This window comes from Populus trichocarpa, chromosome 16 (genome assembly GCF_000002775.5).
Source record: "Populus trichocarpa isolate Nisqually-1 chromosome 16, P.trichocarpa_v4.1, whole genome shotgun sequence".
NCBI classification, from domain to species: domain Eukaryota; kingdom Viridiplantae; phylum Streptophyta; class Magnoliopsida; order Malpighiales; family Salicaceae; genus Populus; species Populus trichocarpa.
This window is the reverse complement of record NC_037300.2, coordinates 13,443,905-13,470,132: the sequence shown is the minus strand read 5'-3', so window position 1 is coordinate 13,470,132 and position 26,228 is coordinate 13,443,905. Positions and strand designations below refer to the sequence as shown.

At 34.7% G+C, this 26,228-nt stretch overlaps 1 protein-coding gene and 1 long non-coding RNA gene across 8 annotated transcripts in view; both read right to left on the bottom strand.

The window, feature by feature from the left end:
* LOC7460419 (protein LURP-one-related 15) overlaps window positions 1–17,010 on the bottom strand; it is a 118,723-nt gene extending 101,713 nt beyond the window's left edge. For 5 of the 7 annotated variants that reach the window (XM_052447927.1, XM_052447930.1, XM_052447929.1 and 2 more), the window contains exon 1: window positions 16,658–17,010. In XM_052447927.1, the coding sequence (XP_052303887.1) occupies window positions 16,658–16,915 (258 nt within the window). In that variant the 5' untranslated portion in view covers window positions 16,916–17,010. Of the gene's footprint in view, window positions 1–16,418; window positions 16,560–16,657 lie in introns of all 7 variants that reach the window. The other 2 variants (XM_052447932.1, XM_052447931.1) reach the window with 2 other exon arrangements.
* A 3,874-nt stretch (window positions 17,011–20,884) lies between these two features.
* On the bottom strand, window positions 20,885–21,751 carry LOC112324455 (uncharacterized). The gene is made up of 2 exons (XR_002978296.2): window positions 21,702–21,751; window positions 20,885–21,631 (listed from the first exon to the last, which is right to left on the bottom strand). It is a non-coding gene; the product is annotated as an uncharacterized LOC112324455 (long non-coding RNA).
* Between the last annotated feature and the right edge of the window lie 4,477 nt (window positions 21,752–26,228).

Sequence of the window (26,228 nt, the reverse complement as noted above, 5' to 3'; positions counted from 1 at the left end):
AAATTGCAGCACACGGGTTGATCTTTGTCTTTTCATATTCCACAAACAAATTAGCAGCTTCCAAACTGACAATTCCCGTAGTAGAGGGACATAGAACTAAACCAAATATTCCCAAAGCCAATATTCTATGTTTCTCTAATTTAGCACCCGGGTTAGTTTTTTTAGCAATCAACAACTCCTCTAGTCGTTTCCATCTAAGACCCCCAGAGTTATCTTTCTCTCTATATGGTATTAGTTGAGGAATCCCTAGCAGTTTGGCAAGCTCATCCATGGTGTCGTCAATTCTCTGGCGGAAGTACACTTTGTAGGCATCTTCAGGGAATTCAGTCAACACACTATACTCTTCAATGGTAGGTGTCATGTCGACATTTCGGAAAGTAAAACAACGGTAATCAGGATCCCAAAAATGTATCATGGCTTTTATAGCTGATGGCAAAACTGGCACCTTCAAAAGGTGCAAAATCCTCCCATATTTCATAGCAAATTCTACTTCATCTATCTGATACTTAGTGAGTGAAAACAATCTGCTAGTGTCATTTATTATGCACCTAACATCTTTGAGTAGCGGTGTCCCACTGGTATTTGGTCTAGGGCAGTCTCCCTCGGTCATTTGCAAGGATTCAGATTCGAGTCCATACTCAACAGTGGTTACCTCTCGAATAACAGTCATTATGTCACCCGAAAGTCCTGTAATGAAAATGCTTAAATGTTATGCTTATCTTAGTGAAATTATACAGGGCCCAACCTAAAGAATATGTTCTAGTCATTAAATGTATCTGGGTAGTTTGACTATCTAGTCTCAAAGGTCTTTCGCATGCTCAGTGATCGTCCTCGAAAGGTTGATATGAGGTTTACAAGCAGCGTGAAGATAGAGGCCCTGAGTAAAATCAGTTTGGCATATCAACCACTATCGAGCAAACAAATCATGCGAAAGTTGGATAGTTTCGCGAGCCTTACCCAAGCTAAAGCCATTGGGGTGCCGTTACTCCTCCACTTATCTTAAAGTTGGTACCACATGTATATAAAAAAAAACAAACTTGAATGATGTTCATATTAACATGTATGCGTGATAAATATGAATAATTATGCATGCTAAAACAGTAAAAAGAACAAAAATAATAAAAATAATAAAATAAAATACACAAGAATACATAATGAATAATAATAAAAAAAAAAAACAAAAAACAAAAAACAAAAAAAACAAAAAAATTTGATAAACACCAACAACACAAAAAGAACATATTTAGCAATAAGAAAACAAAGAAAACAAAGCTTAGTCCTAGGTCCCCAGTGGAGTCGCCATCCTGTCGCACCCGACATCGCGGCGGCCCACAAAAAATAATTCTCTAGAATTGTGGAAAAAGAACAGATTTCTGGCATCTTGTTCTTTTAGGGGAAAAGGTCTTGTTTGAGGAGTCGCCACCTAGTATTATGGTCACTAGGAACCCTAACTGGTCAACAGAGATTCTATGGTACGGGACTGGTTACGTAAAAGGGAAGATATTATCACCCCTTAAACGTTCTGCCTGAGGCAGACTGCATTGTTGGTTTTGTCTTAAATTGCTAAACATTTATTGGTTTACATTCTGATGATTTATTCACGATATTCCTGACTCTGGCGTCAGTGAATATTCGACTACGGATAATTCCAACTCTGGCGTTGGTAATTATTACGTAGCTATAAAATAAATTTAGATTAATATTTTTTTATTGAATAAACAAATAAACTAAATTCATTTTATTACGCATTCACATATTTTTCTATTTTTCTTATGTAGTTAAAAAAATAAATTAAATCAATGTTTTTATTCCTGACTCTGGCGTCAGTGAATAAATAAATAAATAAATAAATTTATTTTTCATACATGCACATATATTTTTTCTTGCTAAATAAAATAAAATATAACGAATAAAAATAATATAAACTTAAACCAGTATTTTACTCCCGACTCTGGCGTTGGTGAATAAACCGGTAAATTTATATTATTTTTATTCATGCATACATATATTTTTCTATTTTTCTATTTCTCCTATTTTTTATTTTTTTTATTTTTTTATTATTTTTGGGGCTGGGCCCAGCTCAGCCCACATGGGCTGGGCTAGACCCAGCCAGCCCAGACCGGTCACTGGCCCAAGCCAGTGGCCCGACTGAGCTAATTAAGGTGCACGCGTGAAACAAATTCACGCGTGCAATCAGAGGTGGTGCCTTAACAGTTGTTATTGTTTGTGCATTTCAAGGCAGTAAGTTATACACCTAATTATTTTTACAATTGCACAATTTCAAACAAGAATGAAAAGAGGATGAGAACGGCCTACCTGCTTCTGGAGATTGCGAGGAGGCTTGCGGCACAGTGATTTTGCTCTCGTCTGTGTATGACCTTCCCCTTTCTGTTTTCCTTTTGTTTCTGTGATGATGAAGGTCACGGCTTGCTGCTTGGGTTCTTCTTTTTTTGGTTTGCAGGGGGGCGATTGAAGACGATGATATTAGTGTTGGTTTTCTGGGTTTACTGCTTGTATTGGTCTCTGTTTTATGGGTTTCTGTCCTCTGTCTCTCCCAGTTTTTCTTTCGTTCCCAGTCTCTCTGTCTCTCTGTTTTGCCTCTTCTTTTCTGGTCGCCTTTGTTCAGCCTTTATAGAGCCAGCAGCAGCCTCGGTGGTGGTAACAGTTGCCCCCCACCCTAAATGCTCCGTAACCGACGCCTTCAATGAAGAAAACGTCCGTGTTAGCTGCCAACGGACGAAACGTCTCTGCCTTTAATGGCAGAGCCGTTGCAGAGTAAAGAGACGGTGAACAGTCGTTGCAAAACGACCCCGTTTTGCTGGCTGCAAATTTGGTCATTGTAATTCTTTTAATTTTGCAATCAAACCCCTGGTTAAAATATAATTGGATCCTTACATTTCTGCGCCATTTTCAAGTTGGTCCTTGGATTTTAATTTTTGCAATTTAGACCCCAATTAAACCCCAAACTTTGATATTTCTTCGATTAAGTCCCTAATTGGATTAATTAAATTAATTTTCAAGCTTAATTAAGTCTCCAAACTTAATAATTCTCCAATTAAACCCTTGATTGGATTAATTAAATTAATTTTCAAGCTTAATTAAGTCTCAAAACTTATCAATTCTCCAATTAAACCCTTAATTGGATTAATTAAATTAATTTCAAACTCAATTAAATCTCAAAACTTATCAATCATGTTGCCCTCAAACCAAATTTTAATTCATTCTTCATTTTACTTGTTTTTTAATCATCATTATTTTTTTATCATCATTTTTTTTATCTTTTTCAGTAATAAAATAATAATATAATATTTAAAATAAAATGGTCAAAAATTGGGTTATGACAACCACAATCCATATAATCTCCATCAACATCATATATACAACCTAATATCTATACCATTCAACAATAACAATTATTCCAATACAACAATATATCCTAAAATTATATAAAGTAATTAAATTTAATTCTATATTTCATTCCATTTATAACATAAATCCTAAAACAATAACAATATATCCTAAAACAAACAATATATCTTAAAACAATAACATCATATCCTAAAATACAAACAATAATATCCTAAAACAATAACAATCATATCATAAAATTAATATAAATTAATTAAATTTAATTCTATATTTCAATTCACATTTATAACATAATTCAACAATAACAATTATTCCAATACAACAATCATATCCTAAATTAATATAAATTAATTAAATTTAATTCTATATTTCAATTCACATTTATAACATAAATTCAACAATAACAATTATTCCAATACAAACAATAATATCCTAAAATTAATATAAATTAATTAAATTTAATTCTATATTTCAATTCACATTTATAACATAAATTCAACAATAACAATTATTCCAATAAAAACAATAATATCCTAAAATTAATATAAATTAATTAAATTTAATTCTATATTTCAATTCACATTCATAACATAAATTCAACAATAACAATTATTCCAATACAAACAATAATATCCTAAAACAATAACAATCATATCCTAAAATACAAACAATAATATCTTAAAACAATAACAATCATATCCTAAAATTAATATAAATTAATTAAATTTAATTCTATATTTCAATTCACATTTATAACATAAATTCAACAATAACAATTATTCCAATACAAACAATCAAAACCTAAAATTAATATAAATTAATTAAATTTAATTCTATATTTCAATTCACATTTATAACATAAATTCAACAATAACAATTATTCCAATACAAACAATAATATCCTAAAACAATAACAATCATATCCTAAAATACAAACAATAATATCCTAAAACAATAACAATCATATCCTAAAATTAATATAAACTAATTAAATTTAATTCTATATTTCAATAACACTAAACAAAACATCCTAAATACAAAACAAACAATACATTAATTCAAAATAAATTTTGGAATAAAAAATGCTTACCTTAATAGTGTTGATTTTTAGATTTTATCTATAAAAATACACAAAACAAAGAACACCAAAAAAATAATGATAATTAAAATAAAAAAAATACAAAGATAAAGAAAAACCATTACATACCTTTTAATATGTTGAAAACTATCACCAAAACAATTAAATCTCTTCCAAAACTTAAACTACAAACCGGGAGGAGAAGAAATATAGATAAGAGCCAAGAGAAAAAATGAAATGGGGGGGGAGGGGGGGGGCGGTTTTATATGCCAATTTTTCCGTCGGAATTACCGACGGAACATTAAATGTTGTCGGTGGCATTTATTTCCGACGGGAAATAAATTGAAATGCGCGCCAAAATTTTCGAAAATGCCACCTTTTGTTTTTATCCGTCGGTAATTACCGACGGAAATACCGTCGGTAATAGTGGCTCTAACAGGCGTGCGCTTCGAGATGTGTAAGTTCCGTCAGTGATTTTCATCGGTGATTCCGTCGGAAATAGTGGCACAAGCCCGTAATTTTTTTCAAACTCTCTGTGGAATACCGACAGAACTATTCCGTCGGTGATTCCGTCGGAAATTGTGGCACAAGCCCATAATTTGTTTCCAACTCTCTGTGAAATACCGACGAAACTATTTCGTCGGTAAATGCCGTCGGTAAAACAGTCAATATTTATGCGGCTTCTACATAAATTTTCTTTTATCCTCCTGCACACTTAGATCACACACAGCACAATAACAGGAGCTGACAATTAAAAAAGAATAAATATTTCATGTTCCAAAATATTACGTTATAAAAATAAGGTTTTACAGCATGTTTAGTCAGAATTTTCATCTTCGTCCTCAATTGAATTGTTATCATCCGCTTCATCACGCTCTTTAATGTGGTTATCATCTTCTTCATCAACATTTTGTACTGCTCTAGTAGAGCTCAAAATGGCATTCAACTCCTCTACATCAACATCAACAAGACTATCTTCGAAAACACGAAAATTCAAATTTTCTTCTAAGTCAATCGAAGGAGCAACTCGGTATGGTTCAACCAACTCACTAGGTTGAAAGAATTCATCTATCACACTTGTGTCTTCATTCTCATCCTGAACAAACCTCGACACGACCCCTGGGTTTTGTTTTTAAAACGGATAACTAATCAACTCTTGATCGGTCCCTTCTAAAGGAAGGGGTGTATGTGTAATAAACTTGTTGGCATTGCTTTGCGAAAACAAAGACGTCGTTTACGTTGCGGTGTCTAGCTTTTGAGTTGATTTCAACAAGACCATAGTAAGGATCTACTCTGATTCCTCTGTCAGTTGTGTCATACCAATAGCATTTGAATAAAAACACTCTATTCTGCTCGCTATGATATTGCAGTTCCATGACCTCTTCCACTCTACCGTAGTAGTCAACTTCAAACTCACTAGAAGTCGATCCCTTAATACAAACACCATTGTTGTATGTCTTTCTTCCATGCCCATATTCTTCAGTATGAAATATATATCCATTGACAAAATACCCGTTATAGCACTTGACTTTTCTTTCAGGGCCCAGGCTTAGTAAAGACAATGAAATAGTAGCACTAACTCCCATTTGATAAACCTTGTATATTAAATACAACAATAATCAATAAACAAATATTATGTAATATATATTTACGTACAGTGAATTACATTGCAAGAGATTATGAGTTTGTGATAGGACTTACATGTGTTCTAAACCATGTGGCAAATTGTTCATCTTGTAATTGAAAGATCTGGGATTCCGTCAGCTGTGAGTTATTGGACAGTAAGTATCGTCGATGTTGCCTGCAAGGTTTAGTCAGGATTATATGAGTTGATGGTATCACAAAACATAAATAGTACACTCTTGACAAAGTTTATGTCGAACATCTACTTACTTAATAAAAGGTCTCAGCTCATCACAGTTAAATAGGATATAATTGTGTGCTTGTCTGAACTCTATTTCAGACAAATATCTTCCCCTCACGACATTTTTAGGTGTGGGTCGTCCAGGATTAGAGAATATTGACAAGTTCCCACTTGAAGGCACTTCACCACCATCATCATGCCGTGGAACATGGTTGATCCTCGTTCTCAAATGAGGTTCGAAATAGTATGAGATAAATGTTGAGATCTCCTCAACAATATAGGCCTCACATATTGACGCCTCAACATGCGCCTTGTTCTTAACCTTTTTTTTAAGATTGAACAAGTACCTGCATATATATATATATATATATAATCAAAAATTATAAATAAAAAAAATAAAAAAAACATTTAATTATGAATTACATATCAACTGTAATATCTAACCTCTCGAATGGATACATCCATCTGTACTGGACCGGTCCTCCAACTTTTACCTCAAACGGTAAATGTACGGGTAGATGCTCCATTGAGTCAAAAAATGATGGAGGGAATATCATCTCAAGTTTGCATATTGTCTCCACGATATTCGTTTCAAGCCTCTCAATGTGATCAACATTCAACTTACTAGAGCATATATCTCTGAAAAAATAACTGATCTCCGTTAGTGCATCCCATATCCCCTTTGGCAACAAATCACGAAAAGCTAATGGGATGAGAGTTTGCATAAACACATGGCAGTCATGAATCTTCATTCCATATAATCTGCATTCCTCGGTATTAACCAGCCTTGATATGTTCGAGGCATGTCCATCGGGAAAACGCAGACTCTTAAGCCATTTGTAGACTAGTAGTTGTGCGTTTTTCTCTAACACGAAGCTTGCTCTTGGTTTTGCGACCCGTGACCCATCACAAACCAACTTCATATTTTTACGGTTACAGAACAACGCTACATCCAATCTAGCCTTGATGTTGTCCTTTGTCTTCCCCTTCACATCCATGATGGTGTTGAAAATGTTCTCAAACACGTTCTTTTCAATGTGCATGACGTCAAGGTTATGACGGAGAAGATTGGTCTTCCAATAAGGAAGCTCCCAAAATATACTTCGCTTCACCCAGTTATGGGTCAAACCAAAACAAGGAAACTTCTGCTTACCTGATTGGAGACCAAACACAATGTCACCATACTGTGAAACAACATCAAGCAATTCTTCACCAGAAAGACGCGGGGGTGCAACATCCTTTTCAACTCTGCCAACAAAGAAATCCTTCCTGTTCTTTCTGTACCTATGATTTGGCGGCAAGAAGCGACGGTGACAGTCAAAAAAAGAAGCTTTACCCCCGTTTGTTAGCGTGAATGCCTTGTTGTTCTCCATATAGTATGGACATGCTAGCTTTCCATGCGTGCTCCAACCAGAAACCATTCCATAAGCTGGGAAATCATTGATAGTCCACATCAAAGCTGCTCTCATAACAAAATTATGTTTCCTCGAGATGTCATAAGTCAAAGCTCCAGAGGACCACAATTGCGTCAACTCATCAATCAACGGACGAAGACAAACATCTATATTCCGACCCGGACTGCTCGGACCTGGTATGACCATAGATAGAAACATGAACTCCGGCCTCATACACATCCCCGGTGGCAAGTTATTAACCGTCAGTATGACCGGCCAACAAGAATAAGGAGCAGCAAATGACCCGAATGGGTTGAATCCGTCTGTACACAACCCAAGACGCACGTTCCTTGATTCAGCTGAAAAGTGAGGATGCACACTGTTAAAGTGTTTCCAGGCTTCACCGTCAGAAGGATGCACCATCACTCCATCAACCGCATGATGTGATTGGTGCCATGTCATGTGCTCAGCGGTCCTTGGTGACATGAATAACCTCTGCAGTCTAGGTGTGATTGGGAAGTATCTAAGTTTTTTATATGCCACGAGAGTCTTTAGTCTTCCAGTTCTGGGTTTGTAACGGGAATGCCCACATGTCATGCACTCGGTCAGCTCAGCATTTTCAAGGTAGTATAACATGCAGAAGTTAGGGCACATGTCAATTTTCTGGTATCCTAAACCGAGGGGTTTCATCATGGACTTGGCAGCATAGAAGTTCTCTTTAAGCCTGTTCCCCTCAGGTAAAATGCTTCTCGCCTATTTGATAATCTTGTCATAACCGGCCTCACTCAACCCGTGATCTGACTTGATGGTGAACACCTGTGCTAAGACCGATAATTTACTGTGGTTCGTGCAGCCATCCCATAATGGCTCGTCAGAATCTTTCAACAGATCAAAAAACCTTGCTGCATCTGCATTAGGTTCTTCTTCTATGATTGGACATTCCCTGACATTACCTTCACTCATTCTCATTGCATCTATAACCATATTCCTGTAAGGATTACTGTTCTCATTTCCAACTTCATGCATGTTGCTAGCACTAGAAGTTGACCCAACCACATGTTCTTCCATGCTCTCATCAGGAACAAATAGTTCTCCGTGTGCATACCAACACAGGTAATCCTCCATGAACCCTTTGGTTAGAAGATGCATCGTTACAACATCTTGATGCAGAAACTTTAAATTTTTACACTTCCTGCATGGACACCTAATACCGCCATCAGTAAAATTCCTCGGGATAGATGTTGCGAAATTAATAAAACCCTAAACACCGTTACAATAATCCATCCTCCGCAATCCTTGGGGTGAGTCCCGATACATCCATGAACGATCATCCATGACTTCTATTGAATCTCTATAAAACATAAAAAAAAATATTGGTTTCTTATGTTAAATATTCACTATCAATTATCCAACAAACTAAAAAAACACTTATGTTAAATATTCATTATCAATTATCAACTATCAACGTTCATACATACAAATTTATACATATATAAATTTACAGAAATCACAACTTCGCAATAGAATTGATAACAATTAAAACATACCCGTTAAACAAGCTATAATATAATTCGGTGTACGTAATTCAAACAAAATTTCAACAATTTACAAACAAATATATATAATTTGATAAAATCTAAAACAACTATAACAACTACAAAATTATACATTCATACAACAAGTTTCTTTAACAAAATACATATACTAAAAAAACAATAAAATTCACATTTAAAAGTTAAAACTAAAAAGGAAACATTTACTTACAAAAAATGATAAAATCCACAAGAATTAACGGATGTTGTGACCACGTACAAAAGTATAAGAAACTTGAGTGCTAGCTTGTGTTGAGAAGAGGGGAGAGTTGAGATGGGTGGTTGGCTGCAGTTTGGGAGGGGAGAGGTGGGATGGGGAAGAAGAAAGGGAAGAAAAAAGAGAAACAGAGGAAGAGAGGAAGAGAGAGTGTCGGCAGAGGCAGTATATACTGGATTTGCCGACGGAATGTTCCGTCGGTGATTCCGTCGGTGTTAGCGTTTGGCTGTCCGGGTTTGAATCCCTCGGTATTTCCGTCGGTAAATTCGTCTGAAAAAAATCCACGTCATCCCGCCATTGCAATTTTCAAAAACAATTTCTCGCCGTCGGTATATACCGGCGGCATTACCGACGGAGTGTTTCCGTCGGCAATGTTTACCGACGGAAATAATTTCGTCGGTAATGTCGTTGGTGTTATCCGCTTTTCTGGTAGTGATCAATTTTACAAATTAACACTATGAACTAAAAGAAAATCTAAAAATACTATAGTGACACTGTTCATCCCCTTATATTAAAGTGATCACCAAACTTAAATTGATTTTCTTAAACACTCATATTAGTAAATTAAAGACTCTCCTTCAAACAAGGTTTTCTTGAGTTCAAATACCGAGTAATCCTATGTGTTTCACAAACAACTTCAATTTGAGAGTCCCAGTGAATATATCAGCAACTTGTTCTGATGATTGCAATCATTCAATTCTTTATCAATTCTCTTAAATAGTGAAGCTTTACATCAATATGCACTCATCTGCTATATAGAACTATATTTATTTTAGAGTTTAATTATTGATTAATTATCACAAAAGAAATTATTGTAGGCTCTTGTCTCTTCACGTAAAGTTCTTCAATAATTTTTTTCAACCATATTACACTCATATTATGAAATAGCTCCTGAAGCAAGCTTAAAAACATATCTACAAATGCTTCTTATATCATCTTGATTTTCGGCATAATAATCTCTTTTCATATAAAACGATCCATACTTATAGTAACTTTTAAGTATTGAAATGTCCTTTTAGCCATCAAAAGATGAATTCATGTTGGATTATCCATGTATCTACTACCAAGACTTATTGCATACATTATATCTAGTCTTTTTATTGTTCGATACATCAAATTAACTCCTTAAATTTTTTTTGTAAAAAGGTGTCTTTAACCTTCTTTCCTTCATGATTTCTATTTAGTTTCAAACCAAACTCCGTTAGTGCACTCATTGAATTGCGATTATTCATTTGGAACTTGTATAATATTTCTTGAACATTTTTTTTTAACACTTCGAAGTTGAACCACTTCAAAGTTGAGAAATATTTAACAATTAATATTTGTTTAATGATAGAGTAAAACATAATTTAACTATACTAATGTTTTTTAAGAAATGATTATCTTTTCTACAATGATTACAAAAAAAATTTAACATGATAATTTAACTCCAAAAACACCAAAAAAGAAAAAGAACTTTATAAACAACAGCTTCCACGAATCTCAAATACATAATTCAAATGCATGTAGTGGTGCAAAAATAAATAAAAAAAATCCTCACACACAGCTCTAGTGTTCAAATACAAAAAAAAAAAGTAAAGGAAATGAAAAATTATGAAAAAATAGAAAAATTACTAATTTCAAGAAAAAAAAAGTACCGTCAAAGCAAGTAGTTGGACTCTAGGGCTCTTGTGCTGCAACCTTTTTTTCAAAGCTTTCACTACATCCTTGGCTTGCCTGATAAAAAAGAAATAAAAAAATCATCAACCAACACTACATACTAATGTCGCACCCTCGCAGCATAGCGCGGCGTCGCGGCGACCCTTGATTGATTTCGAGGTCTTTTTTTGTTTTCGTGAATAAAGGAGTTGGTTCTTTGGAGTCGTCACCTAGTATTTTGGTCACTAAGAACCCTAACTGGTCTTTCAGAGATTCTAAGGCAAGGGACTGGTTACGTAAAGGGAAGGTATTAGCACCTCTAGTACGCCCTACCTAAGGTAAGTTGTTTGGTGTTTGGTTTGCTTTATAATTGCTATGGTGTTGGTGTTTTCTAATCTCATCAGTTTTTCTAGGTTTGATTCAAACTAAATTTATTAAGATAGAAATCCAAGGAGATTCCATGTGCTTTGAAAGCTCATTTTTCCCTTAGTATTTCAAGAGTTTGCGACTAGTAAATCACAAGGAGGAGGGACAAAAATTTAGAAATCTAGGGCGCTTTAAAAAAACCTATTTTTTGCCTTAGTGTTTTATACTCTCATGGCTCGTAAACCGTGGAGTAAGAAATTGAAATGTCCTCGATTATAATCAAGGCTTCTTTCAAGGATGTGTGCGGATTTATTATTCCTAGAAAATTATTTTAGATATTTACCACTCCGGGTTTCTTTATCCAAATATTAACAGTGAATAATAACAAATTATTCCCAATAATATTTTGGATATTTGTCCTTTAAGGATTTCTTTATCCAAACATTAGCGGTGAATAATAGATGAATTCCCCCCAAAATAAGATTTTTATATTTTTTGGAATATTGGTCAATACCCTTTGGAGTTTTACCAACATGTTGTAAAATCCAGAAATACAAGAAAACAAATTTTTTTGTGTTTAAAAAATCCATGCGAAAACACATTTTCAAAACTTCCAATATTTTTTTTATAAAAAAAAAGAGCATTCAAAACATGTTAGGGTATTGGCCGTATGCAACACACAAGAAAACAAATTTTGATATATATATATATATTTGCCGCAGTTGCGTCGAAAAACGGGTATTCTAAATACGAGATTAGTATATTTTTTTTTTTACAACATAAAAAAAATTCAGACTTTAAAATAAATATTCCAGAAAATAAATCTCCTTCTCTTTCTTTTATTTTTTCAAAAAAAAAAAAAAAGAATTAGGTCCGTTCGGGTCACTTGCCTGAGCAGGGGACCCGGCAGGACACAAAATTTAAACAACTATTCAAGTGAATTATAATTCACTTGAACAGTAACCACAAAAGATTGCACAGTAACATATATAATTAAAATGCAAAGCAAAGAGAATGCATGGACTTACCTGGCGCTGAAACAGGCGAAGGAGATGGCACTGCAGTTGCTGCACCCGGTCGCTGGCTACTGGTTCTGGCGAAAAAAAACAATGGCCACGCTGGTTTTGGCCTCTTTTCCTTGCTTCTACTTGTTTTCTTCTCTTCTCTTTCCCTCCTTCTCTGTTCTGATTTCTTTTTCGTTTTTTCTCTTTTCACAGTAACGAACAGAAACTCTTGTTCTCTGCGTTTCATTTGCACGTCTTTGGCTGTTTTTTTTTCTGCTCTTTTCTCTCCGTTTTTCTCTTCTTTTTATGCTCTTATAAAAATTGCAACAGCAGCAGAATCAGTTTTTTTTAGTCCAAATTTTGAGGGATTTATGCAACCTTAAAAGCAAGATAACGAAGGAAAAAAAATTAGCATTATGAAGACCACTAGTCAGTCTAAGAAACCTGACGATTTTGACAGCAAAGGGGGAGGATAAAAAGAGTAGAAAACAACTCAAACAGGGTTAAAAAAAAATATTTCTTTCTCCTCCGCTTTTGTCAATTTTCTAGCAAACATCAGCTACACTCCTACACTCGGTTCAAAACGGTTATACACCATTTCCAGCACGTGGGGTCCAAAATTGAGTAACAACAACTAATATCACAAAACCCACTTTAAAAACAAAAAAAACAACTCTGTGTAAAAACTAATCTTTATTTCACATAAAATTCAAAATTTCTTCAAAGAAAAAAAAAACAAAAATTTACTTTGATCGTAATTAGCAAATAACAAAGAATTAAGCTTTCTTCAATTTCAGCTACAACACCAAAAAGAAGAAGTACAGAAATAGAATCTGCCACACATACATATGTACATACATACGTATACAAGTACAAAGAATACAGAAAACCTACATGTTACTGGTAATTTTTTTTCTTCTTTTTCTTAATAGCCGGTTGAGGGAGAGATACAGGGATGATCCTTCGACCCATCCGGATTTCAATCCAGATTTGCGGATGGAGATAGGATCGTCTAGTGGATCCGATAAAAATCGAGTGTATCACTTCTAGAAAATCGATAAATACAAACGGAAATACCGAGGGAATATTTCCGTCGGTAAATTTCCGAGGGATTTTACCGACGGAAATATTCCGTCAGTATATACCGAGGGAATTACAGTGGGAAAAAAATTAATGATTTACCAACGGAATTTCCGTCTGTAAATTCGTTGGTAAAACTGTGAACACTGTTCATCATGTCAATTACAAAGGGAATCACCGACGGAATTTTCCGTCGATATTTTCCAGAGAGCTCCAGAACTGTTCACTTTCTAATTGCACTGTTAATTGTTGTTCTTTACGGACAAAATCACCGACGGATTGAAAAGTCGTCAGTGTTATTTGGCGGTTTTCTGAAAAAATTCAATTAATTTAAAATTTTCATTTAAATATTACAGACGGAATCATCGACGGATTGAAAAATAGTCGGTAATTGTTGGCGGTTTCTAAAAAAAGTTTACGAAATTGAAAATTTAAATTAAATATTACTGATGGAATTACCAACGGAATAATTAAAAAGTATTAATATTCAATTATCCGTCGGTAAATCCGTCGCTAACGCACCCCAATAAAAAGTCTGGATCCCCTTATTTCATAAGAGATAAACTCATTTCTTATTATTCTTCTTCTTCTTCTACTTCTTCTTCTTCTACTTCTTCACTATATGTAAAAAACATCAATATCTATTTCTTTCTCTTCTTTTCTCTCCTCATCTCCTTCTCTTTCCCTCCATGCTCGGGGTATGTCTTCTTCTTCTTTCTACTTTTATCTTCTTAGTTTTTTTTAATTAATATGCTTTATGATTTTATTTTTTCTCTCCTTAGCTTCACTTGCAACTACATTAAGGTAAGATTTTTCTTTTTTCTTCTTTTTTCATGATTTTTTTCACTATATTTGTTTTTTATTTTATTTTTAATTTTTTTTGTTCTTAATAATTGTATAAATGTTGTTGTGAGAATTTTTTTTTTCATGAGATCAATTTTTAGTTGATTTATTTATAGGGATTTTTAAATTTTTAGCAATTGCAACTTCATTTTTTTCATATGAATTTTTTTAATTGAATTTATTTTTTCATTTTATTTATTTGTTGCAAATTTGTTTGAGTTGATTTTCTTATTCTTTTTTCCAAGCATTTTGAGAATATATTAAAGAGTGTTGATTTATGTTAATTTAATTATTTTATAATTTTATAAAATAATTTTTTTTAAAATGTTTTTATATAATTATCGACGGAATTACCGACAGAAATTCCGTCGGTAATTCCGTCGGTATATCCCTCGGTAATTCCGTTGGTAATAAAAAAAATTATTACCGACGCGTCTGTTCCGTCAGTAAATCCGTCGGTAATAATATACCAACGGATTTACCGACGGAAAAAACATTACCGACGAACGATTCACCGATAGAATATGTGTCTTACACCGACGGAAAAATTCCGTCAGTAAAACTGTTAAATCTTGTAGTGTATGAGCTCTCCAACACTAAGGCCGAGAACTTGTGGGCGGCCCGTAGTGTCTCAACCGTTGGGAGCTCCCAATTAGTATCAAGCACCCAGTTTGGGGAGTTCATGGCCTTGAAACAACAATATGAGCGACTCTCGATGGATTATGAACAACTCCGTCAAGTGGTCATGGACATTAGATCACAGAGAGGTGATACATATGCGCCCCTTTTTGGCCGCCGTTTGGTCCCGGAAACAACCAGTCTCCTCCTCCTCCTCCTCCAGCTCCACCATTGTTCTAGTTTAATTTTTTTTTTGAAACACATTAAATTTGTAATGAATATTTGGATGAATATTATTTAACTTTATTTTTATATTTTCAATGTTTCATACAATTTTATTTGCATAATTGGTATTTTACAGAGAGTTGAAAAATATTTACTGCATATGCCACTATAATCGACGTCTACACTAACGGCCAAAGACCTCCGGTATTTTACAGAGAGTTGCAAAATATTTACTGTGTATGCCACATTCACCGACAAAACTTTTCCGTCGGTGAGTTACCGCTGGAAATACAGACTGGATTATTCCTTCGGTATATTTCTAGTGAAATTTTTTTTTGGCATGCTTTTTCTGTCTGTATGATTGTCGGTGTTTAATTTTTTTTAGCGACAGAATTAGCGATAAAAAAAGAAATTACCGATGATCTAAATGCTGGCAGACAGTTTCTGTCGATGACTTTTACCGACAGAGTGTGTTTTTTACGACGACAAAACAAATCCAATGATAAAACCGTTAATGGCCCCGTTCCCATCATCATTAGCATTGATCTTGTCGAGAATCACCACCAAAAGAGCCACTATGAAGGCATAATCAACATTAGGCATAATCGCGAGAGCGTGTCTTCCATGCACCTGCGTTCACATAATAAGACAAATACTGGCATGAGATATTAATTATGAAGACAACTTTCTTGATTAAAACAATAATCGGTTTTAATGTAAATGATGTAATGAAATCTGGGGTATTTCTGCGACAGTCTCAGCCACAGACATATAAATTATATTAAAATGATGAATATATTACAGATGAAATTAACTTAATTGTTTTGATTTAATTTGGTATAGCTTAAAATCTTTTATCTTATATAAAGGTAATTATATATTTGTAAGTTTTTTATAACTTATGTACAATAAATTAAAAAAATATTATATTTTATTACCCCCAACAAATAATCCTAGCCCCTGCATATATTTCTGTATGAGAAGATGATGTTGGTTAAATTTATTCAATATTGTCATATTTCATAAATAAGTTTTGTTAATGTTGCTTGTGCAAGCATGGTATTGGAATCTCCAAGAAGTATAGAGCAGGAACTCTTGCTGTATCCTCCTTTGACCTTGAAATCAGGGACCTCTCCTTTGTTATTACCCAAGAATACGTCTAACTCAGTCTTGAATTGGAACAGCTTTGATTTCTTGGCTGTGAAAAGCAAATCATTCTTCTCCTTGCTTTTTCCTCTAAAAGCCTCCCACCTCCCATGCATGGTCCTTATCTGGAGAAAATGATAAATTAAACACGCGGTCCTTATCGTTGTTGTGATGGTTAGATTGAAAAAGAAGAGAACAAATGACATAGAGCAATTAAACATACCTTCTGCCTGAGATTGACAAGGGTGTTACCGGCTGCATCTTTCAGAAAACGACGATCATGGGGGCTTAATAGTTTACTTTTGACCTGGAAGATGAGGGTGCCATTAATGTCAGACACCTTAAAATCACTGTTGACGTCGAGTTCAACAGGGTACTGTGCCAGGTACTGTACTGGCCCTATTACCACCACTGGATGCTCCGCTGGCGGGTATGTTCTCATAGCTGGAACGGGGTTGAATGGTGCTTGCCTAGTAGCCATAATCTCAGAAACAAAATATTACTCGAAGAAATAAACAGAAAGAAAAATAGCTATATTTCTATATTATGCAAGTCTTGATGATGGTTATAGAAGTAGTCTTTTAGAGGAACGGTGTACGTAGTTTATAATGCCAATTAGCCCTATATATATCATGTCCTTAAATAAAACAAAAAAAGGCCCTGTCCTTCTTCCAAAGTTCAATTTTGCGTGCAAACAAAGACATAATATTTTTTTTAATTTATTGTACATGAGTTATAAAAAAAATACAAACATATAATAATTTTTGCATAAGGTAAAAGGTTTTGAGCAATATCAAATTGAGTCAAAGCGACGAAGTTAATTTCATCTTCATAACATATCCATCACTTTAATTTTATTGGTCTTTATACCAATCAAATATAAACATACAAAATATATAAGAAACATTAGATAAAGGGAAGCATTATTTATGTTTGATAAACTTTGAAATAAAGTAAAAAATAATAAAGAATGATTCTTACATATTTATTAATTTTAATAAAAAAATCCAAGTATAATCAAGACAAACCAATAAAATATATCTAATTAATTAGAAAAAAAAAACATCACTATAACAAGAATTCAAAAAACAATTTGGTAAAACTAGCAGATCCGAGCAAAAAAAAAAAGAAGCAAAAATAATATAATTATAAAAAAACCTCATCAAATTCTTAACAAACATCCCAAAACAAGACAAAAATAAATTTTAAGTTTGGGGTTAGCGATGCTCAATTACCTTGATTTATTTGATGAAAGAAGAATTAATTGGTGGCGCTCTACTTCAATTTTTCTGTTTGCAATTTATATTCTTATTTCTGTATTTTATCTTTTATATTAGGGCTGCAACAAGTGAAAACAAAAAAATCCTTTAAGTGAAAAAAAGTTATTTATAACTTCATATTTTTTCTTTTCACGTAGATAGTTTTAAAGTCAATGAACAACAAATATATTTACTATTAGAAGGGCCACCTATTTAAATATTACATCTTCTCACACTATCATTGAGCAATAAAAAACTAACCTACAGAATCAGTCATCATATGTTTTTTTTGCAAGGGCCTGACCACTGCTTCCCTCCCTTTGATTCCGCTCCTGGGTGGCATGCGCTACGCCGCGGGGTTACCTTTTATTTTTAAAAAAAGTTGGATCCTGATGCTGGCAGGACCCAAGGCTATTTGGATCTTGTACAGGCAAGACCCAGTCTATTTTGGGCCTTGCACTGCCAACGACCCAAGGCTATTTGGATCCTGTACAGGCAGGATCCAAGTCTATTTTGGGCCTTACACTGCCAACGACCCCGGGCTATTTTGGGTTTTGCAACATGCAGGGCTCAAGGATAGTTGGGTTTTGGCGTGCTCAAGCGCCACATGTGCGCTTCAGGTAGGAGCCCAAGCGCCACGTGGTGTAGGGGGTGTGCCCTACCCCCATACAGTAGCCCAAGCACCACGTGGCGTAGGGGTGTGCCCAACCCCAAGGTAGCAGTCCAAGCACCACTTGTTCCCAAGTAGTTTTTTTTTTATAATAATAACAGTGTTTTAAAATTTATTAATAATGATAATGATAATAATAATAATAGTAATAATAATTTTTAGTTTTACCTTTTAAATCAAATCTATTGTTGTTTTTCAATATTAAGAAATTTTTTTCTAATTTATTAATTATTTTATTAATAATATTAATTATTATAAAAATAATAATATTTATAACACCAAAGATAATATTTTTAATATTAATACTTTTGATTATGGTAAAAATAATAATATTCATAACACAAATAATACTATTTTTAATTCCAAGAATATTTAAAACGCAAATAATAATATTTTTATATTAAAAATTTGAATTCTTATAAAAATAATAATATTATAACACCAATAATAATATCTTTGATATGAATATGTTGAATTATAAGAAAAATAATAATATGTTGATATGAATAATTTGAATAATAAAAAAATAATAATATGTTTTATATGAATACTTTGTATTATAAGAAAAATAATAATATTTACATCTCAAATTATAATATTTTTTATATTAATACCTAGAATTGTTGACTATTTTTAATAATACTGCGCTGCGAGCTCACTTTTTATTTTTTAAAATAATATCATAAAAATTTATAATAGAAATAATAATATGTTTTCAATATTGATTAAATATTTTCTTTCAAATTTATTAATTATTTTATTAATAATATTAATTATAATAAAAATAATAATATTTCTAAAACAAACAATAATATTTAGAATCCTAGGATCCAGGAACCTTGGGTCCAGTGCCATGACCCATGCACCAAGTGTCCCTAAGTGGGGCACAAGCATGGCTCATTCCCAGCGCATCCAAAGCGCCACGTATGCGCAAGGATTTGCCCAGCCCCCAGGCAGATATCCCAACGCCACGTGTGCCCAGCACTGAGGCAGTAGCCCAAGCGCCACGTGTGCACAAGGGTGTGCCCAGCACGAAGGCATCAGCCCAAGCGCCACGTGTGCGTTGTGGGTGCCCAGCCCCTAGGCAGGATGCCCAAGCGTCACATGTGCGCAGGGGTGTGTCAGCACAAAAGTAGGCAACCCAAGCGCGACCTGTGCGCTGTGGGTGCCCAGCCCCCACGCAGACAGCCCAAGTGCCACATGGGCGCAGCCCCAGGGGGCGCGCCTCCAGCCTGGTGCTTGGGACCTGCTAGCTGCACCTCACACATGCCCACACCAAACAGTACAGTTCACAATGAATTCACTCACAGTGCACAGTAACTGCGCTACAGTGCAATCCATAATAAATTCACTCACAGTGAATAACATTCCGTACTACCAATACTTATGAGTTTTAGTTATAGTTAATTTGGTGTAAATATAGCACGTAGTAGTTCTTATTACTAAACACACTACAGAATATAATGGTTATGGAGGTGGGGATTGCAAGAGGTTAGCTAGTTGCTAGATGATCCGAGGCTTTCCTAGATTCTGATACGAAAAGACACCATATAATAACCAGAACAGCCTTGAATAGTAGTCCACTTTCAGCATAATCCAAGCCATTCCAACAACTCCGCATGAATACTCGTAGTAGACCCAGGGAAACATCTGTCTTGGGATGTAGAGATGGAGAAAGATTGATATATAGCTGCAGATATTTTGATTTTGAGATGGAATCTCTGGTAGGTTTCTAGCTATGCTGTCATGTAGGGGAGAGAATAGTTTCTGTCAACTAATAAGAACTTTTTCTTGGTTGTTAGATGAGAGAACAACTTTTTAATTTTTTAAATTTATTTTTAATATTGATATAAAAATATAAAAAATATAATTTAAAGCAAAAACAAATTTAAGTTTTTTAAAAAACGTGGCCTAGCCGCGAAAACAAACATGGTCTGTTTTTTTTTTTTAACAATTCACTCGAGTTTTTGCACTCCTTCTTTTATTAGATCGCTGTTTTGTTATTTTTTTTTTTAATTTTCTTACACTTTGTTGTTATCTATTTTTGGGTTCTCACAAAACAAAAAAATGAAAAAGAAAAAATACAAATATATATATATAAAAATATTTGAAAGAAATTCAAAAAAATAATAGGAGCGAGAAAAAGATGTTGGAATGATGAAAAAAGGACAAAATTGGTTGAGGAAGTTAAAAAATACAAAAGGTTGAAATTTGACATTATATTTTTGACTGGTGAGAGCCCTGTTGACAAGAAAAATTCAATTTGAGAAAAAAAATCCAAAATCAGATGTTTATGGACTCAATTAAATTTTATCTAAGGTTTACTTGAATTTATGGAGGGTTTGATTGCAAGAACATTGATCTTTTAAGTCAATTTAGGTTTTATTGGAAGAAATTAAAGTTCTGGGGTCCAATTATAATTTTGAAAAGTTGATTTGGTCAAATCAGGGGTTTAATTGCATAATTATTGAAATTTGATGGCCAATTAGGGACTTAATTGAAACAATTCAAAACCAAGGACTAAATCGGAAAAGACGCTAAAATAAAGGGGTCTAATTACAATTGTTTCAGGGGGCTTGATTACAAAATTACATAAACATCCAAGGATCAAATCGGAAATATTATTTAAAATTGCAAAAACGGCGCCGTTTCGCTCAACACTGTTACGTTTCGGTGCAGCTGGCGGAGAAACGGCTGCAGCAGCGAAGGCGGTGATCAAGGGGCCATGTTCCACGGCTGATATCTCTCCGGCCGTTATTCCGTCCCTGCAAAGGAAAACGGTTGCATCCTCTGGCTATAAAAGCCAGAGGATGTTCTGCACCGAAAGAACAAGGAGGGAGGGAGAACGAAATAGACAGGAAACAGAGGGAGAGAAGGAGAGAAAAAAATAATAATGAGACAGTGAGGAGATCGAGAGAGGAGAAAGAAGAAGAGTAAGGGAGAGCAGGGGCAGAAAGAACACGGGGAGAACAGAGGAGGAGAGAACGTGAAAAAAAAAAAGAGAAAACAGAGAGTAGCCGGGGGGGGAAAGAGAACAAAAGGAGAGAGGAAGAGACTGAGAGGGAGAAAACAGAAACATAGAGGGAAAAGACAGCAGAAAAACAAGCAGAGTAGAGGGGGACAGAGCAGAAAGAGAGAACAAAAGGAAGAGGAAGGAGAAACAGAAGCAAACCGAACGGAAGCAGAGGACACGGTGAAGCAGAGAACACAGCATCTCCATCGCCTTCTCCGCTCCAAAACCATGTATGTTCACTTCTCTTCTCATTCCCTGTAATATAAATGATGCATGTTAGTATGTAAAAAAACAAAAAAACAAAAAGACGTAAGGAAGCCAATACCTGAAATCATCAGTTGCAGCATCTTTTTTTTTTTCGTTCTTGCCATCTGCAAGAAGGAGATGAACAGTGCGAAGGTAATTTAATTACCTTCGCACTGTTCATGCACGCGTAAAACATTACGCGTGCATGGATGGCTGGGTTTTGGTCACTGGCAGGGGCCAGTGACCAGGCTGGGCTGGCTAGGTCCAGCCCAGCCACATGGGCCGGGCTTGGCCCAGCCCGAAAAAATAATAATAAAAATAAAATAAAATTTTCTTCAAAATTATTTCAAAAAAAAAATCTTTTTTTTAAAAAAAATCTGTGATTTTCTGAAATTTTTTTACTTCATTTTGATCAATATTGGTTTGTATTTTTATACTGTAAAGATACAAATCCAGTATTAAAATACCTGGTCTTCGTCAAAAATAAAAAATTAAAAATATTTTGTTTTCATGCATACGGCCAAGTCTCACAAAAATATAAAAAAAATCATATTGTATTTTCATATAACAAAGAAAATTTCAAAAATATGTATTAGCATGCATTTTGGCTTTAATAATCAGTTTATTAAGTCACAAGAACTAGGCCAATATTTCAAAAACTTCAAAAAAATTATTTTATTTTCTTTTAATATATGGGGTTATGACCTTATACGTAAGACGTATTCTGGATATTAAATTCTTTTGTTGACATCAGAATTACTCGATAAGATAAGGATCTCCTTACCGAGGAGGACTTTTCTTAAACCATAGACGGACCAACAACTAGAAAACACAACAAGACCTTAGATTTTATCAGACAATAAAACAATGCAGCTTACCTTAGGCAGGGTGTATTTGGGGTGCTAATACCTTCCCTTTACGCAACCAGTCCTCGTACCCGATCTCTGACACCAGTTAGGGTTCCTAGTGACCAAAATACTAGGTGGTGACTTCCATTCCAATTTTTCATTGATAAGAGACAAGAATTCCTTGTCTCCCCACATTTGCCACATAAGATAAAATTATGAGGGTGGATTTTTTTCGCTGCGACGCCGCACACGTGTGACACACTTCAACCATTTAATTTTATTTCATTTCAATTCATCTTTATAAGTTATATTAGTTTGATTTATTGTGTTGGATTCTGTTTTAATTTGCATGCTCTTGTATAACTAATGTATCATAGAAAATTAAGACAGGAATTAAAGATCAATTTTACAAATTAACACTATGAACTAAAAGAAAATCTAAAAATACTATAGTGACACTGTTCATCCCCTTATATTAAAGTGATCACCAAACTTAAATTGATTTTCTTAAACACTCATATTAGTAAATTAAAGACTCTCCTTCAAACAAGGTTTTCTTGAGTTCAAATACCAAGTAATCCTATGTGAATATATCAGCAAATTGTTCTGATAATTGCAATCATTCCATTCTTTATGAATTCTCTTAAAGTAGTGAAGCTTTACATCAATATGCACTCATTGCTATGAAGAACTATATTTATTTTAGAGTTTAATTATTGATTAATTATCACAAAAGAAATTATTGTAGGCTCTTGTCTCTTCACGTAAAGTTCTTCAATATTTTTTATATCATCTAGATTTTTGGCATAATAATTGTCAGTAAAGCCAATCAAATCAGACTTTTCTCTTTTCATGTAGACCGATCCATACTTATAATACCTTTTACGTATCTCGAAATGTTTAGCCATCAAAAGATGAATTCCTGTTGGATTATCTACTAACAAGACTTATTGCATACATTATATCTAGCCTTCATATTGTTAGATACATCAAATTAACTCCCTAAAATTTTCTTGTAAAGGGTGTCTTTAACTTTCTTTCCTTCATGATTTCTATTTAGATTCAAACCAAACTCAATTAGTGCACTCATTGAATTACAATTATTCACTTTGAACTTATCTAATATTTCTCAAACATTGTTTTGTGAGAAATAAATGTCTTGACACTTGATTGAACCACTTCAAAGTTAAGAAATATTTAACAATTAATATTTGTTTAATGATCGAGTAAAACATAATTTAACTATACTAATATTTTTTAAGAAATGATTATCTTTTCTACAATGATTACAAAAAAAAATTAACATGATAATTTAACTCCAAAAACACCAAAAAAGAAAAAGAATTTTATAAACTACAGCTTCCACGAATCCCAAATACATAATTCAAATGCATGTAGTGGTGCAAAAATAAATAAAAAAATTCTCACACACAAGCTATAGTGTTCAAATACAAAACAAAGTAAAGGAAATGAAAAATTATGAAAAAATAGAAAAATTACTAAATTCAAGAAAAAAAAAAGTACCGTCAAAGCAAGTAGTTGGGCTCTTGTGCTGCAACCTTTTTCTTCAAAGCTTTCACTACATCCTTGGCTTGCCTGATAAAAAACAAATAAAAAAATCATCAACCAACACTACATACTAATATCACAAAACCCACTTAAAAAAAAAAAACTCCCTGTAAAAACTAATCTTTATTTGACGTAGCGAAAACGTATAAAAAGAACACCGCCTTTTTAATGTAGTCTACTCGAATCCACGAACAATAATAAGTACCTGAATCCACGAGTAACAAGTATGTTTCCGTAAGAGAATTATTATTCCAAAATCAAAATTGTTTTTTCTGAGTGGGTGGCTGCTTGTATTTATAAGCTTGCCATCCCTAATCCTACTCAAATACAACTTACGGAATTAAATAGGAAAATTAAGGGGTAACAGGAAAATCCCCCATCAAAGAGGACTTATATCCTTAGTTCACGTCCTAGGCAATACAGAAATAAAAGAGGCACTAAAGGCCCAACTAAGAATATAAGTTTAATAAGGAAAGTGCTGCTGGCACTTCGTGCATGGTAGTAATTCCAGTAAGCTTGTAATTCAGTTTATTGCAACCTCTTCTTCTGCATCCTTAAGCTATTCTGTAGCAGTGACTAGCTGTCCTACATGAGTCTCCTCTGCCTGAAAAGAATTCGACCTCGAGTTAGCTAGATTAGAGGGTGATTCGTTGGGTGGATGATATTCGAATATATCAGCAACATTGAACGTAGGAGAGATTGCCATTTCTGCAGGGAGGTCTACCCGATATGCATTGTCATTAATTTTCTGTAGAATTTGATAGGGGCCATACTTCTTGTCACTTAATTTGTTAAATGTTCCCACTGGTAACCGCCCTTTTCTTAGATATACCATCACAAGGTCTCCTACCTTGAATAATTTAGGTCATCGTTTCCGGTCTACAGCTGCTTTGTATTTGGCATTAGACGCTTCCAGTTTCTTACACACCTCTTCCTGAATGGCTTTAAACCGATTAGCCATATGCTTCGCTGCAATATTCATTCCTGGAAGTCTTGGTAGTGGCACTAAGTCTAAGGCATGGCTTGGGGGCTGGTAGTATACTACCTGGAATGGTGTTTTTCCTGTTGACCTGTTAAGCATATTGTTGTAGGCGAACTCGACTTGAGCTAACGTAAGGTCCCATTGCTTAGGCTTCTCTCCAGAAAGGCAGCGGATGAGGTTGTGAATGGTGCGGTTCACTACCTTTGTTTGCCCATCGGTTTGGGGGTGGTTGGTGCTGCTGAAGTTCAGTGTGGTGTCAAAACGCCGCCACAAGGTTCTCCAAAAATGGCTTAAGAATTTTGTGTCACGGTCTGAGGTGATGGATTTGGGGACCCCATGTAGACGCACAACTTCTTTAAAGAATAAATTAGCAACATGCACAGCGTCAGAGGTCTTTTTGCATGCAATGAAATGGGCCATTTTGGAATACCTGTCCACCACCACAAAGACTGAATCGACACCTCGCTGAGTTCGTGAAAGTCCTAGGATGAAATCCATTGAAAGGTCCTCCCAAGGAGCTGCTGGGATGGGTAAGGGTAGGTATAACCCTGTGTTCTGTGTTTGACCCTTGGCTGCTTGGCAGGTTGGACATCGTCTGACATGGCTGCCAATGTCGCGCTTCAGTTGTGGCCAGTAGTAGCATTCTTCTGCAAGAGCCACGGTTTTATCCCGACCTAGGTGTCCCCCCAAGCCGCCTCCATGTAGTTCGTGTATTATCTGCTCCCTCAACGAGCTCCTTGGAATGCATAATTGGTTGCCCCGAAACAAGTATCCTTCGTGAACATGCATCCCTTTAGGAGATAGTCCCTGCTGACACTTGCTCCAGATAGTTCTAAAGTCTTCATCATCTGCATATAAATCTTTAAGACATTCAAAGCCTATAACTTCAGCCCGCATGGTGATGAGTAAAGACACTTTTTGGCTGAGGGCATCAGCCACTTTATTCAGCTGACCTAACTTATGCTTCAGGTTGAACGTGAATCGCTGGATGAAGGAAACCCACCGAGCATGCATTCTGTTCACATTACTTTGATTGTTGATGAACTTCAGTGCTTGGTGATCGCTGAATAGGATAAATTCCCTTTGTACTAAGTAATGTTCCCACACTTTCAGTGCCCGAAATACAACGTACAACTCAAGCTTATAGGTGGACCACTTCTGGCGAGCCTCACTTAGTTTTTCACTATAGAATGCAACGGGTCTTCCT